Genomic DNA, 18,555 nt, shown 5'->3' with positions numbered 1-18,555 from the left:
CATATTACCGATTGTATCTGCCTCAAAGTTAAGGATACACATAATACCTAGGAACATTGGTAAAACTTTCACTAAATTTTTGCCCAAATTTCATTTATTATAAGGTTAGTGTCTTATCACGTCTACATAGTGTGGTGGTGGCATTCAGTGGCTTTCAAAAATTAGTTGTAAAAAATTTAATCCAATAAAACCAGTATTGAAAAACGCGAAGTAATTTTCATCACTATATGAGGGACGGTTCGTCTAAAATGAAAATAATCTTAGCTGATTAATGATGATAATCTTAGAAAACTTCAACACATTTGAATATCTCCAAATGTTGTTTGGAAGGAAAAAATATCTTTAGAAATGCTAATATCCATTTTATATATTGAAAAACTAAACACTTAACAAATACACAGTATAAACCGTAAATAAACATTATTATTCACGTAAAGACTAGTTTGAAGTAGTAGAGTAGATGGAAAAAGGATATGTGTTTAAAGGCTCATTGTAACCAAATTCTTGACAACCCACTCGATCATCAATAACGAGCCCAGATCAATAGGTCACAAAATGGTATATTGCGGCAAACATTTGTTCACCATACATATAGTCCATTCAAAGTTTTTTTAGTAATGCATCATGGATATTTGTGACGTCGAAATATTGCGATGTTGCCGAATTAACTCTGATTTTTAGTTCAGTTTGGCTTTGACATACATAAAATATAATCTAAACAAAATAATTGAACAAAAATGTTATCAAATATAATTTATTTTAACATTATAGCGTATCTAAAAACTACAGTTAATTATATAGCCACAATAATTTATAGCTAAGAGTTAAAATCTCTTATCACTATGGCTTTTAAGATGTACGCTAAATTATTCAAAATATTAGTTATAATTACTACAGGTTATAAACCGACAAACATTATTTTAGCCCTTTATTTTGATAAAGTTTAAGTCGCTCCGTAATATATCATATTACTTTGTTTGAAAATACCGAAAACAATAGATATTCAGAGTCACAAATTGATTGAGGCTTTAGTAGGTTATTTCGAAAAAGGACGAGATAACGGAGGCCCCCTTTTGCTGGTAAATTCTGTTAGAGAGGTAATTATTGATGATATTCAATAATAAGTCCTTACAATTTTATTTAAAATGTTTTTAACATCGCTTACAAAATGAATAATAATACGTTAAATTCACCCAACAAAATCCCTCTAAAAACAAACTGGGTGACGAATCTTGACCATCTTGATATTGGCTCTATTCGAGACCAAATGTACGAAACGTATAAGAACATTAAGTACACAAATTATTTTATCGATATAAGCATAATTTAATAATATACTTTTAGAAAAATTGTTTGTGTGAACAGTATACATAAAAGAATTAGGGACATGCAGCTTTTTGAGGGATGTAAGACATCTTTTTATACACTCTCACATGGCATAGAATTGAAATGGTGCAAAGACAACCCTCGGAGAGGTTTAATATAACTTCTAGACGTTACCTTGGAAAGAATTAAATTTTTAAAGATATAAAATAAGACTAAGTTTTGTTGATCATTATATTTATTAATAATTGCAGATATATTGCTGGTCGAGAAGGATACTCCATCAAAAACTGTTTGGATATGTGGATGGAAGCATTGTCAACCATAACACCTTGGGTTTGGATGGACTCGTTAGACATACAGAGGAAGTAATTGATAAATAGTGGAATTGTAAACATGTTTGACAGATGAGAAATTAACAGTTTAATGATTAAATTGGACAATGAGTAGGAAAGTGAAAGTGACTGAAAGAAACTTTCAGGATATGTGATAATGCTTTGCAATGCTAGAAATTCGTGAGATAGAGTGATGAGAGTAGAAACAACTAAAGGTATGCACATAATTAATAGAATTTAACTATAGAAAATGGTATTGTAGGGCGTGAAAGATTTATGTGCACATATATGGTTGTAATTGTTCAAAATTAAACATGAGCATTAGGTTACAACGTATGAGGAGAGAATGAATACTAACTGTTTTGTAAATATGGTATATGCATTAGACAGAATTCAGTGATTAATTTTAGGAAGAATGGTGTACACAAATAGTAGAAGAAGAAATAAAATATACAGTGATACCAAGATGACTTGACAAGTAAACACACCATTGAATGAAACAAGAAAAAACGAAAAAAGTAATTATGCTCTCAAATGAAAGTAAGATATGTTTCTCAGATATATAATTGTTAATTAGGTGGATTAGGATACCACTACATAAAAAAACACGCCTAGAAACTCTACCTCATGGATGGTGTGGAAAAGATTTAAATGTAAACAAAACAAATCTAACCTACAAACTATTATAGCTGTATCTTAATTGTAGTTTTAAGTCCTTCGATAATATATGTACTAGATTTACTATAATATTAAAATAAATTATATTTGATAACATTTTTGTTCAATTATTTTATTTAGATTAGATTTTTTTATGTCAAAGCCAAACTGAACTAAAACTCAAAGTTAATTCGGCAACATTGCAATATTTTGACGTCATAAATATCCACGATGCATTACAAAAAAAAAACCTTTGAATAGACAATAGACTTCAACTTCACCTTTATAAAATTAAACTCGCTCAGAAGCTTAAATTTAATGACTATTGACAACTAATCCAAGATTTTCACTGAAGCACAATTGCTGTATATGAAACGACGCATTAAGCAATTTATTGGGCGATGCTTTATCATCGACAAAAAGTTGTCCGTACTTTTTCGAAAACTATATTGACGGCGCTATCGCTTAAATGTATCCGGTTCTAAGTGAAGTTAATGAATTAATGAAAATTGAACTATTCGGATCCCTACCACCGTGAGAATCAGCGATGGGCATATGAACGACATTATATCCTTTACACAAAGAGAATTTTTAAATGTAAAAGGATTGTTAATACCACATGCACAGTTTGTTTGGTTCCATTACATCATCAAGCGTTCCTCATTGCAAAATCTCTAAATTATCACATTGAATATCTTTTATACCTTTTACTACGTGTGCAACATTAACATTTAATACTAAATATATATATATATATATATATATATATATATATATATATATATATCGAATTACGAGCTACATATAAGAATTTATTAAATATTCATTTAAAATTTAAAATAATGTTTATATTGCTCTTGTATGTTACTTAATAGCCTTATAGTATTCATATTTTGTTAAATAATGCTATGAGAATATGTTATCTTTTTATTTCCTAACTTTATTTGGCCAAAGTTTATTTCATAAATTACAATAGAAAAAAGGAAACTCTACCTGCTGATGGGAAACATCGTTCCATACACAGACTTTCATTGTCAAACCGATTGTTATCATTCCCACCACATCCTCCCCATATAAATGTCGTACATTCTTTTCGTTGATGATCGAATGCCCATTTATATATATTCCTATTACATGGTCCTTTCTCTGGTTTGCCCGTGCACTGGACTGCCGCAGTTAGATCAGGTCTTGCCACCGTAGAACATATCAAACATGATATCGTAAAAATGTACCATAACATCTGTAAAAAAATATGTATTAATATAATGAGATAAAATTAAATAAAAGCAAACAAACGTGTATTCGGTTTAATTAAACTGAATGCGTCTCACATTAGTAATTTTTTTAATAGTTTATTAAGTGATAGAAAAATCAATTCAATCTACACTTTTATTACTAAATAGCTGAAATGAACAACTAAAATAAGCCATTAAACTATGCATAAAATAATCATTTTAATTTGTTTAAAATTAAATTGTTTTATGCCAAAACTCAGAGAGAGTTGAAAATAAATAATAGTTACATGAATAACTAGATATTTCTAGATATAATTACTACTAGATTTACTTTTTCTTTAAGTTCCTAACTAATCTTAAACAATATAGCTAAAAATCGATGCCATTTTAATGTATCTTATTTTATAAAAATATATTATGAAATTAACATATCAATTTCATGTAATTAAATTTAATATTGTGTAAATTATAGGTACGATTAGTGTCGCGTGTGATTTATTTTTAAAAACACACTTCAACCGAATACTCTAGTGGCACTTAAATGTAATATAATATGACAATAATGTTTCCTTCTACTACAATTATAGTGCTTTGACTCTCTGAAGCTGTTTTCGCTGATTTTACTAGTTAAAAGATGCTATTCTAGAGGTTATTAGATGATAAGTTGTCCAGCATTATCCTATTGTTTGATCCTTCTACGTGGGCCTCTAACCTGCACACGGAAAACTATCGGGAAAATATTATAAAAGTAAATAAAGTAAGACAAGCATCACAAGTGCATAAGTCAAGCAATGGCATATCAGTATCTGATTTTTATCTATTTTTATATGTCAGTCTGTTAATTAAAAAAAAACTTGTATTCGATTATATTGTTTTTCCCCATTTAAATTTTTTTGTCTCTTTGACGGTCATTTTGCGACTATATAAAAGTACAGTGTTGATACAAAGGGGACGGGTGTTGATACAAAGGGGACGGGCACAGACATAAAGTGTATATATATAATAATTAGTTAATAGATAAATCAAATTAATAACCCAAAACCCAATTTATAAATGGACACAAATACAGGACTACAAACACAATCATAACGAAGTAGAATTTCTATCCAGACAGCATATATTGGTACCCACACCGAAGTTAGAGAGCATTTCGGGAATCAGTAAGGATTAGCCATTCTTTGATTTGATTCTTTTGAACCCTGTTCAGGGAGCTTGAAACGGAATGCCCGGTTGTCGACCACAAATGCACAATGCAAATGCCAAGCCCGCTGCGAGATTGTGAGCCATTGGTATATATGTTCTTGCGGCCAGGATGGTTCACAAATCTTGGACCTAATAAGGTAATGTCAATGTTCTCTTTTATAAAATTAATATAAATATGTGTTTATGAAGATGGTAGTGAAGTTCGAAGAGGGAAAATTGGAGTAGTGAACGAGAAGGGGATGCAACAAGCCAATTCCAGCGCTGGAAAGAACTTCAGCAATTATATGAGAGTCACGAGTGGAGTAGTTAGGGATAAGACGGTCCAGGATAGGTGGATGACTCCAAGTAAATTACAATTTTTTTTTAATTCCCATACTCCCATAAGTTCTGCTTCGATTGTTACATCCCGTCTCATATAACGCATACTATTCCGACACCCGTGCTATTCAAATATAATTAGCTCTAAGTATTATCTAAGATATCTCATCGACTCGTTGTCGAGTGTTCTGGATAATGGGATGCAGGTACCGGGGCTAGACGAAGGGTGTCAGAAGTTACACCTGGTAAACGACTTCAAGAAGGCCTGGAATTCTCGAGCATTTTTTAAGAGCCCGTAGCGCACGTATTTCATCCGGGTGAGAAGTTCCTAGGTCGAAGAGCCCTTCCTTCCTCAAAATTCTGAATAAATCGGGATACAGAAGAGGATTTCTTCTGCTTCTGAAGCTGGTTAACTTTCTCAGCCACCTCCAAGTACCTGAGCAAGGAGTTTCAGTGGTTCATTGAAAATGAGAACATGAATTAAAGAATTAGCGAGAATAAAAAGAAGTTGCCAAAGCATTAAAGAGTTGAAAAACTAAGAACAAAACATCAGAATTATAAATACAATTGCAGAATTAATCAAAGAACATGAATTAAGAAACAGTCAAGAGAGTCAAGATTTAATCAGAATTAAGAAGATAGAAAAAGTATCGAGGGTCAAGAACAGTAGAATTTTATGTCGTGTGTATAATCATCAACTGGATCCGATGGAATCCCAAACCAGACAGACGATCTAGTAAATCATTTCCATCCAATTATGAATTATAATTATAATATAAAATATATATATTTTAACTTAAATAAAAAAACTCGTCTCTGTAATACACAAAAATTTATGCAAAGAAGAGAAAGACTAAATTGTATTTTATTAACAACATTGTTTTCTCCCCTTGACAAATCAACAGCAACAGATTTCGTGAAATCATGCAACAAAAGTAATGAGTTTGGAAAATGTAACTTCGGAATTTCCATTATTAACATCTCTATATACTGAGCAAGTTAATAAACTTAAATGCGAAACTGATATTTTATGTAGAAACGTATCAAAACCATGGAACTTAGTTAGGTTCGATTTTTTAGTAACGATTGCTTAGTGTGGACTCACTGAACTACCGTCATAGAAGAAATAGAAATTTCACGGTATAGCAGATCTTGGGGAAATGTTTTGTTTAGTTCAATCAACGGTAGCGCTGCGATCGCACATTGCGATTGGCTAGTTTAAATTTCTGGGGCCGCCACTAAAATAGAAAGTGATTGGTCGATCAAATTGTGTGAAGCCAGCATTTTCTATGGGTGTCCATTCTTAAGTTTATTGTTTGAAAGTTTTGATGTTTGTTTAGGTCATGAAATCTTCGTTTTACGTTGTGCATATTTTCTGTCTTACATTAATTATTATAGAGTAATAATATAAAAATTGATGATAATGCTACACGGATGCATGGGTGAAAAATCTACTACAGAAATTAGACATCGCTTCCCAAAGAATGATTTCGCTCTTTTCCAAAAATGTTGATCAACTAAATAGTAGTAAGTTACCTGGATAAACCACAATGCAAATATATCAACGTCATCGAGTCTGTCACGGAGATTTTAGTGAAGAATTTAGAATTACCCTTTCTTCATGAACAGGTATTAGGGTAAATACATATCCAACATTGTTTTTATCAGGTACATATAAAATTATCTACTGCATGTCTGTTTATATATTGTTTGTTTATAGAAAATCAAATCGTACTTATGAATATGCTAGTCGTCATAAAATTCAATTAATCTACCAAGTTGTTTGTATGCTGTCAATGTGATGTCTCCATATAAAAAAAGTCTTGCAAGAAGGTAATAACTAAGATAACTGGATAATTAGTAGTAATAAATACTATTTTTAATTGTAAAGTATCCCTAAAATATTTGTAATACTTATATAATACATTAACTTTTTAGAACAATTAGTGTTCAATAACTTTGGAGTAGATCTATTGTATATTTAAACAGTGTCAAATTTGATTTCCTTATTAAGAAACTATTTGTTACTCTGCCATCAATTAAAAATTTAATTGCTACTTTCAGGGGATTTATTCCTTAAATAAATCTATTTTGTCTAAATTAGATTTCTTAGAGAATTTTATTGCATCCATTAGAGATCATGGACGACTATGATACATCCATCACCTAAATCTTTAAAAGAGCTCATCATCACTTCAATTTTTTCACATCATTCTCCCGGAGCAAACGGGAGATCTAGTACCACTAGAGGTTGTTAAATCACCAGTTGAGTCTATATTTTCAGTTCCAGAGATCTTTGCTCTGATCTATTTAACAAATCTTCTGAAAAAAGAAACAACATACAATATTTGTCTCTATTCTATATTAAGTAGTTCCACAGATCAGATACTCTAAAATCTAAATATCTTTAAAAAACACATACATTTTTAGTGTTTCAACTGTCCAATCTATAAAGATTTTCAAGACCAAATTTTAAAAGTTATTATGAGGTGTGATTGTATTTTTGGTTTAATGAAGTTAATATAATATTAACAGGGAATGATTTAAAGTTTAACTTTAATATATCAAAAGAAGTTAGAACTCTAATAGATTCCATAAAATTGCCTAGAATAGAGTTCATAATGGTTTTATAGTTACACTTATATAGTTTTTGTTTTTTTGTTTTTTGTTTATATACATTTATATTATTTACATTTATGTAAATTTGTATAGGATTTTATTTTAGTAAAGTAATTTAAAAAAATTAATTTTGATTTTGAATTGAAGTTTTCGAGTTATACCCATTTTCTGAAGCGTTAATTTTTTGGTCAAGCGAGTCAACATATTAAACAGGTATAATAGAGTATTAAAAGCTGCGTATAGTAAACATATTTTTAAGTCAGAAATATCTAAAATAATACACGTATTTTTATTCCTTATCTGTATGTTAAACAAACAATATACACATTTACAGCCAAATTAATATAGTACAATATATTTGGCTGTAAAAATATTATAAACATTGTTGTCTGCCTAAGTGCATAACACAACCGTAAAACAAAATTCCATGTGATTTTCAACGCCTTCGTTGATTTCACGCTAATTGGGTGTAAAACAGCATGTATATTATTTCATTAGTTGTTAAATTATATACTATTTCGTTCAAATTCATTATTCAGGCTGTCATTGTTATAGGAATGTATGGTTATAGTTAATATGGGCGAATATATAAAAATATTTAGTTCGATTATTATATTATTTGGTTTTTTAAAAACATTATTATTATAAATATATTTTAACTCACAATAGTTTATTATTCATAAGATTTATATTGTGATTACAGCATTTGTCATAAAATCATATTTCATTTTCGTAGATTTTTAAAACATAAATTATACCTAACATAATAAAATAGCATTCATTTTTCTCAGATGTTATATTTTAATAATACTGTTTTTACTGACTAGGGGTTACATGGACTAACGAGCGACTAGCCTGGTTAAATTGATGTTGTATTAATTTTATTAAATATTTTTTTATCAATGTTACATTGGAAGTAGTTTGTTTTTCGTTATGTACCTTTTCAAATCTACAATGCCAGAAACTATTTTTGAATATTGTTTTCAATTCATAGGATTATAGCTCTACGAATAGATGATGCTCCGCGAACATTTTGGACAACAAACAACACACAACAGAACAGAAATATAATCTAAAAATCTAACTAATACGCGATTTAATATACGTACTTTACTGTCATAATTCATATTTATATGATTAGCAAGTACATTGGGGTGCACTGATATTATGTTGAAGTAGTTAACACAAACATTTTGAATTATACTCCTTTTAGACTCCAAAGGGATATCACGCTGTATGACTTATTTTATGTGACTATGGAGTGTAGACACAATTATTTGTTTTCGAATTGAACATCACCAACCAATGTTTTCGAAAAAAAAAAAAATTAACGTATGTTTACTGATATGAAAATGATGAAAAAATGTTATACTTTACCAATAAAAAACACTAATATAATTTTAAACCCCCATAGATAAATGTCTAAGTTAGTGTTAAAACTAATATAATAATTATTGTATAAATAATTGAACTGAAATAATTATAGTGTAATGAATTGCATATTGAACATATAATATTATATCCCTAGCTGGTACTGTTGACTTATTGTTGTGTACTAGGCCATTAAAATTAATTATTCTATTATGATGTAGCGTCCATAACTTTTGGCAATATACTTGACCTTGATATATATCATACTTAATATAATAAATGTGTACATCATAACGGAATAAATACAGGTCACCTACAAGAACTGAAATACTTGAAATTATTTTACAAAAAAAAAAGAAACAACATAGATTACAGTACATTTATATGGAAGCTAAAAGGTTCATCGATAAAAAAGTATTAATTAGGATCACTGAGGAACAATTTCTGAAAATATTTTTCATTTTACAATTTAGAGCTTCAATATTCCAAAATATTATTCAATTTAATAAATTTAAAAGGAAGAAAGAACCAGCAATACTGTAACAATATAAACAGAATTGCTTCGAAAATTAGGTAAGTGAATTCAGTCCGGAAGCAGATAAATATTACTTGTTATGGAAAGCAATTCGAAGACCCACACGACCAATAAGGTTACTAAATCATAGCAACGTGCAAGTAATACAACGACTGAACTGAACAACATGCAGGAAATCAGAAGATTGAAGCAAACCAAACCACACGAACTTGTATAGTGTATAAGTGTTATTCTTTATTTTAGCTTGAATAGTTTAATTTTCTTCGTTTTTTCAGAGAAACTAGCAAAGAAATTGCAATGCCAGCATATATATAGTTTACTATAAAATTAACATTATGTTAAATAACCTAGATCAACCAGGATAAGTTTTGATTAATAGTAAGTTAATTTTGCCTTTATATTATTATTTTATAGAGAAACGTAGTAGCAAATAAAATACATGTTGATTAACTCAACCAATAGGTAAAGTAATTATAAGACTCTATACTAGACAGATAGACTAGATAGTTTCAATAGAATCAAAATTTAAGTCCCTTAATATTTAAATACCTATTGCTACCAGAACCAACAAAACAGAATCAAGTTGTTTTATAATATAGTCGATAAATGGCAACTACTAACAACCATTTTGGACAAAAAGTGACAAACATTGATAAGCTACAACACGACATATTTTTAAGATGCCTATAACCATTATCTCTTGGATACGCTTATTTGGCGGAAAGTGATATTATTTAGCTTTTTGTTCTATGTTTATGTTCGGTATCATTTATGGAGGTGGATATTGTATTTTAGTCCTATAAATTCAAAAATCGAATTTAAAGGTATTTTATTGAAAATAATGCCATATTAGGTTTCAAGGTTAATTTTTCAGTTCAGTGTTCTATTGAGGCAATTATTTTTATAAATAAAGACCATGTATATGCTATATCGAAGATGTAACATTAAAACAACTTTTTAATATAGTATCTGTCTTAATATCTTTATTTTATAACCACTCCTCGTATGTTTTTTATGATTAGCGATAAAAACAATTTAGAAATTAAATGGTCGGCATATTTTATAATAATTATCACCAACAATTTTTCTGCGTAATTGTGTGGTAATTGATTATAAATCATAAATTGTTTGGAAATTTTTTCAACAATTAAAATGTTCGACATTATTTTTGCAAATATATATTTCATATCTGAATATTTTAGAAAATATAGCTAGCTATAATAGTTAGATTGTTTAAGCTTATTTATTTTCTATTTATTTATATTGAATACCTGAAAGCGTGATGCTCATTTAAATCATTCGAATCTTTAAAGTTTTTTATGTGTAAATAAAAAGGTATGTTTATTAATAAGTAAACGGGTAACTACAAAAGTGTTGTAAACAAAATGCTATGATGTGACATAGTCTGAAGGTTCTACGTCATCCTATATCTACCTTTACCTTTCAGAATATTACCTAACATCTTCCCTGGCCAGCACAGCAGCCATCCTCAACATAATAGGCTAATTGACCACTTTTTGAAAAATGACCTTACGATAAATCTACGTATTTACTTTGCCTGGTACAAAACTTATTTTTAGAAAAAAAAATAGAAAAATGGAAAAACGAAAAACGGGAAAGAAACAAAGATATTCAATTTTGAATGAAATATGTTTTAAATATTGTAATTTTAACTGGCCACCAAAACGCTGTAACTCTGCTTTTAACATAGTTGTTTTGGTCTCATTAGTCGGTTAGTATGGTTATAGATCTCATTTGTTCATTATTTTAACAATATTGTGGTATAATTAAACATTACAATGTACATCTTTGACGTGATGATCCCAATGTAATTATACATCGGTAAAAATTCCAAACGAGGCAGAAAAAAGGCAGAGAAAAATTGTAATATATTGCAACGCGTGAACCAGTAGGTATAGTTTGAATATCAATAATTTATCCGGAACAATAAGAGCATTCTAATGAAAGTATTCACTATTTCAAGTACCTTTAATTATATCTAAAGAGCAATTAACGTAATACCGAGGTAAATAACACTGCTGATAATATTTGAGGTTTGGCTCAGCTGTCTTGTTTATTGTGTAGATGATACTCTAATAAATTCTTTTTTCATTTACCAAGTAATATCGAAAATTATATTTAATAAAATGTAATAGTGTTCGTAAAAACGTCGTACAAGTGTGCATGAAGTATATGTTTGTACAAGATTTTAATTTCAACTAGACAGAATAAAATAGGTTTCTAACAGCACATACTAAACATTCACTGCTGTTCACTACTGAATGACCATACAACTTCTCTACTTTCGCACAGGGTTGTTACAAGATTAAGAAAGTGAAACACCCATCATTAAATGTATATAATATAACTTGTTTCTATATCGTAACATATTTACTCTCAACTAAATAAAATAAAGTAGCCCTTCTGGTGTATTCTGGTAAGTAGCGCTGTGAAATACATTTGCATCTGTATCTTCAAATTACTATCTATAGGTTGCAGTAGGTTTGCCATCGATAAAATTTTGATTTGATTTGGAAAAGGGCACTTGTTTGTAATAATACTATTAGCACCGTTCCCAACCAGCGATTGCACTATTATCGGGTACTCTTTAGAGTTATTACCTTATGATCTTCATTATTCTATCACATTTCATAGTTAGTCTGCCTGGAATACTAAAGAATTTAAATTCCATAGAGGTTCTATTATTCTTTTGAAAACTATTATTTCAGTTACAGTCACTAACGACGAATAGATTCTGGCCAAATTTAGGTTAATTCCCTTGAAAAATCCAAGTTCATTTCTTTTGTTTATCTTTTCTTACCATTGGTAACACAAAACCAATTTTTATCTGTGAAATAAAAACATTTACATTAATGTGTCGTAGCGCTTCTATATCGTATTTAACTTAACCTTAAAACAAATGTATCTCTAAAAATGTCTCTATATTATTACTATAAATCAATATTTTTGTGATCCTTAATTTCAAATATCTAGCCTATAGAACCCAATATAGATGTTGAGAACACAGTGAGAAGTAATTTCAACATTGAGATTTTAATCATTGAAACAATTAGCGGATGATTTGGAGCAAAAATAAGAAAACATTCCTTTGAAAACTATTTGGACACTCTTTGTATCTGTTTGAAAAGCAAATGGTGGCTAACACCTTATTAATAAATTAGTATTGCGCATGTCTGACTATTATTATTATGACCATCCCCTGTCTTTAAAGCCTAAAATCATCATTTCATCATTTTCACCGAATCACTATAATGGAAATAATTACTATTTTGTATTAGTATGGGATATTATTTCATAACGGAACATCATTTATCTATGTTTCCAATGGCAACATTAGATTAATGATTTATAAATTTCCTAATGATTATTTATTTGCATTCACAACATCAAATGTAAACAAACATGCACGTTGTCGGCTTGGTTGGCGCAGTGGTAAAGCTGACAGAACGGTTCTCCTACTGTTGCGACAGGGTTGGGTTCGAATTCTGCTGGGGCATGATCGTAAATTTATGTTTGTTGTACAAATTAAAATTTGTAACTGTCCTTAGGCAATAGTGCAAAATCCGACAAGGAAATTGACACATGTCGTGCCAGTAACCAGGCTGGGTAAGACCGAACGTCTTCTCGGATGATTTCTAAGTTGGTCACTCCCTAGTAAATAGGCTTAAAGCCGAGGACCGTGGTTTGTAGCTCACGTGAAAGTGTAAGGTCCAGTCCAGACAAATCCTCGTTGGTAAAAAGGAGACTTCAAAACATTTTTTTAAAAATGCACGTTCAGTAAGCATATTTTATTATATATAGGACTATCATCTATATGCGTAGCTTATAAAGGAAACGATATTAATATATTTATTTAGTCCAATATTGTTTATTATTTAAACTATTGAAAATTTTCAGCTGATATATTTTCAATATAATATAATAATATATAATATATAAATAAACATATTCAACGCAAGTATAGTTATTAAAGTGTTGTCCGGTTAAAATACTTTTTTAAAACTATTTATTATTTATTAAATTTTTATTTTAAAAATCTCAATCAATATCTTACAGAAAAAAACTCACTCGACTGTTTTGTTTTGTTTAAACTATTGTGTTGTTTATTTATTAACACCTGAGAAAAATTGTCTTAAGCTAGAAATTAAAACTAAAGGGGGAATCGTTATAAAATATATTCAGAAACCGGTTCAAACTAACTACGTACATTCAAATGTTTACGAATAAAAATCTTATTATGACCTTCGATTACTTTTTTCAATATCTTCATTACGGTTGTTAGCACCTTATTTTTAATATACACCTTATATTCACTTATTAATAACAGAAAATATCGCAAAGTAAGAATAAATATTAACCTGTTACTTAACTTGTCATTGCGGTTCTAACGAGATATCGATTTAAACAAATATCATTCAAAATAAATGTTGTAAATGTAAATATTTGAAATGGTCAATTTAGAACCAGGTATAAAAAATACAGCTCAATTGTGAAATATCGATCCTAATTTTCTAATTATGTATACTCTTAATTTTGTTTCCAGAGTGAATAATAGTACTCATCGCTATGCTTTTGTTGATAAAACTTCATTGATTCATATTTTGGATTACTGCTCTAAGCTTTCGAGTTTTATGGTTTAACATAGTCTTTTCAGTAGGATCTCTAAAGTGTTTATTTTAATTTTTAATAGTACTCGTATCTTTGCTGGATAGCTTACACCTCAAATCAAGTGCCTACTTTAATGTTTTTATATCCTACCCTTAAAGGCCTTAATTCCTTAATAATTATTAGGAATAAACCTCAATAAACTTCTTCTAATTGCTCTGTCGTCTTGAGACTGGTGTTCAAGTTAATGTTGCGCTGTATGTCAATAGGAATTGAGGCCAAAGGTATCTTCTATTTATATGGATTTTGGCATGATACTTTACTTGTGTTTAAAAAATCTGTTATATCAGAAATGTTGATAATCTAAATCAATATTTTTCCCTAGTTGGTTGAGTAAAGTTGATTTTTTTTGCTGAGATTATTTTAACTCTTCTTACTTTGTTTTCTTTATTCCAACTAAAACAAATGAATATTCTTATTATTATTATTATCTTCCCTTAGATGTAATTATTCGTTTAGGTTTGTTCCTTTCTGTTACAATTGCAATGTACTTGTATATGTTTTGTGCTTTTTTGTAGGAAATATTGTTATATTTTATTCTGAGTGTTTAGGAATACTTCAAGGCTGTATATTTTTTAGAAGCTGTAATGTAGTCTACTAGACAGCGGAGGTAAGTATGCATGGTTTTTCATCTGTACTGATTTCTAAGGCACTTATCATATCCAGTGTCTGTTTATTATTAATGTAACTATATATTATTTTATTAGGATTTTAAATATCTATGTAATCATCGATCTCGCGAACCGAATAACGTGCACTTGTTCTTACTTGATGCATATTTAATCTATAAAAATCAACCGTCTGTCAATCCAGTATCAACAGCATTATAGATGTGTTGCTGAGTGATATTCTATCTGAATTTAATTGACTAACCCAAAAGTATGCCACTTTATTATATTACATTGCTAAGATATAAATCCTTTTCGATTTTTTTTTGATTTTTCCCTATATCTAGTTAAATAGAAGCAAATTGTTGATTATTTATTGTCATTATAATAGCGTCATCCATTTATAATAGAAATATATTAAAATATGATTACAATTACGTTACATTCCCTACAAACAAGTCAATCAGAGAAGCTTCACTCAGAAAAGTTATTAAATAAAACTAACCAAAGTTAAAATCCAGTATATTAAAACTTTTCTCATATAGTACCACGATAAATTCGATTCATTAGTTTGTTTACATTACATTCTGTATACTTTTCGAGGAATATTGTAAAAATGTTATCAATATATAGCCAGACTTATATAAATGTATCTTGTAAACGATGTAAAATTATTGTATCCCGCTATATTTAATATGGTTCATAAACATATTAAAGAATTTCGTTAATAATTTTATCAGTTTTTCTAAACTAATATTGTATTGAAGTCAGTGGATAAACAACATTAAGATTCGTATATATGAAATATTATTAAACGTAGTAGTTGGTCCGAGAACCTTATTAGTAATTCACTTTAAGCTGGATCTATTTATAATGTTATTAAAATATTTTATTGTTAATTTACTATCAAGTTATTCACAAGATATATATGTATACATGTGAATTGCTCATATCAGGTACGTGTCTTTAGGGACAGGCATACATATACCACAAATCTCAGCTACCAGTTACTCCTGAGTAACACCATGTTGGAGCAATTAGATTGGTAAATGATTGGAGAGCAATTAGTACTATAAAATGTACAAAAGGTTAGAAGGGCCTTTTTGTAACATTTATGAAAAAATAATTGCTGCTAAACATACCGTTTCACTAGCAATTCTATCGATTTAAGAAACAATTTATTTAACAAAACTATCATCATACATGTGCAAGTGCTGTTCTTAATAGGTAAAGAATAAAATAAAATAAAAAAATACAAAAGTTTTACATTTTCTCTTTTGTATCTGGAATACATTTAGTAGTTAAAATAGTAATAAAATAATCATATAACTATATTATTACTGAAGTGTTACTGCAGACCTACTATATATAATCATTCAAATTAAAAGAAACACAGTTTAATTATTAAGCATTTTCCGTTCAATTTTAAATATTTTTGGGTTACGGTGAATATAAAATTAAAATATTTTACTAATAATTCATACCAGGGTTCTTTTACTGTCCTTTAACTATTTGTATGACCCCGTACCTGACCTTGTTAAAGGTAACGGGACCATCCATGATGTTATAGAGGTTACCTACCCAATGAGGGAAGGGTAGTATATACTAACAATGTAGAGTATAAGAACAGAAATAAAGATGTAAAATATGATAATATAAGTTTAATGAACTGAAACTGAAAAATGGAAATTTTTGGTAGATATATATGGTAACTACAATCACGTATACATTTGTCGTAAGTAAAATGATACAATTGTAACAATAACTATTTTTTTTATTAATATTAATTACTAATTTTCAGGTTTAAAATTGCTTTCCGCATATGGTGGCAATTTTTTAAGTTTCTTAGCCTTGAGAGAAGAGAATCAGTTTTAAAGGCTTGTTCAACCAGATATATCATTGTCTTTACATACTTCAAAAAATGATATCTAAATGCTTATATAATACAACAGGTCAATTGAAAAGTCCCCGGCCTACAATAAAAAAACACATTTTTTTGGCAAAATTCCAAAAACGCTACTTCGGAGTGAAATGATGGAGCCATGTTTCTTCCATTAATTTATTACGCTTGATCATCTTCAAACATTTCCCGGAATCATCAACTAGTCGTTATTTTTGGTCAAAAGTGAGCTCGCGCGGTACCCGCTTTGCACAGAGCTTTCTCATATCCAAATATCGTGAATGATATGATGTACACGTTCATTTGACATCTTTAGAGTGTCTGCCATTTCACTTAATTTCAGTTTATGGGCATTCAAAATCGACCGACTTCGTTTCATTTTCATTTCGTGTTCATTTCACCACGTCTAAACTTAGCATGCAAATCTTTGATGGTTGATTTTCTAGGGGCAGTGTCCAGAAACTCGGCATCAAGCCAAATTTTTGCTTCAACTGTATTTTTTCCCTTCAAAAAGCAATATTTTATCAACACGCGAAATTCTGCTATAATTTACAAACAAATGGTCCGACAGCTGTCAAAAGCTATACACGTATCTTTTGAGGGTTAGGGCTAACTAAAAAACATATGGGTTTAGTTCTTGTAGCGCGATCTATGTGTCAGGACGGGGACTTTTCAATTGACCTGTTAGTTTATTAAAAAAGTAATGTATAAAGTATGTTTTTACTAACAAAGAACAGTGATATCAAAGATTTTCCTTAGTGAAAAAAACTAATAAGTAAATTAAGAGAAAGTTTTATTTTATGATTAAGATGTATTATATTTTTGTTTATATTTTATAAGGAAATTTATAACAATTATTACCTGTTTTGACTGATATACCTTTTATGGGTAGAAGAATTTTTTTTAATGTTTAATAACAATCGAAATATTTTGTTCGTATTTCCAAAACATATTTTGCTAACTTTAAATCCGTTATTGGCTTTTTAGATACATTAAGGACAGAAAATTATATTATGGCTTAATATATTTTATAACCTAATGAAGACATACTGCCAAAAACCATTTAGATGCGTAAAATGCCCAGGAGAACATGCGTCTGTACTATACGTCTGTGTACATGTAGTCTGTACTCAAGTTCGTGACGATAATGTTAAATGAGTCACCAAGCAAACTATAAGAATTATGTAATCCGCAACTAACTACAGCAGAAACTATATTTCTATAAAACAAGTGATTAGACAAAATAAAATGATACTACAAACAAAATAAATAGTCATAGACAGAGATAAATCATATCAATAAAATCCAATTGTGGCTAAAAACATGGTGCATTAAACCAAATGAATCCATATCTACCCAGGTAATTTTTGGACTCTTAATCAAACACACACATCATTAATATAACATTTAAACAGATGTTTATATTGAAAAAAATACATATTTGCTAAACGGAAACATATTGCCCTTAAACTATTCCAAATTTATAGGCTCAAGTCCAAATCATCATCAGATAATAAGATATTGCTGTACTAAGACGTGTTTAGTCATATGATTTCCAACTATGGGGCGCTGCTAGCAATTTTAATATTGCCACAATAAAATATTGCGAATAAAGAGATCAATTAGTGCTATATATAATGCATTAAAATTATATAGAGCTAGAACATTATAAATAAAATTGTAATGCCACATAATGATTCAAGAGCATTTTTTTATTGCATTAAATTATTTTGATCGCTTCAAACGTTAATCGGCGAATTTAATG

The 18,555-nt window shown here is 29.3% G+C and overlaps 1 protein-coding gene across 4 annotated transcripts in view; it reads right to left on the bottom strand.

Annotated features, from left to right (window-relative positions):
• axo (axotactin) overlaps window positions 1–18,555 on the bottom strand; it is an 80,730-nt gene that overhangs the window by 36,629 nt on the left and 25,546 nt on the right. For all 4 annotated transcript variants that reach the window (XR_013008502.1, XR_013008505.1, XM_076419358.1 and 1 more), the window contains exon 2: window positions 3,309–3,555. Coding sequence is in view for 2 of the 4 variants with exons in the window: in XM_076419358.1 (XP_076275473.1) it covers window positions 3,309–3,555 (247 nt within the window). In the remaining 2 variants the exon portion in view is untranslated. The remainder of the gene's footprint in view (window positions 1–3,308; window positions 3,556–18,555) is intronic.

Source organism: Rhynchophorus ferrugineus, unplaced genomic scaffold, assembly GCF_030347505.1.
Source record: "Rhynchophorus ferrugineus isolate W39M unplaced genomic scaffold, kcgeb_rfMv2 rfM1, whole genome shotgun sequence".
Taxonomy (NCBI): Eukaryota; Metazoa; Arthropoda; class Insecta; order Coleoptera; family Curculionidae; genus Rhynchophorus; species Rhynchophorus ferrugineus.
The sequence above is the reverse complement of the archived record's forward strand: the minus strand, read 5'-3'. Positions and strand labels throughout refer to the sequence as shown.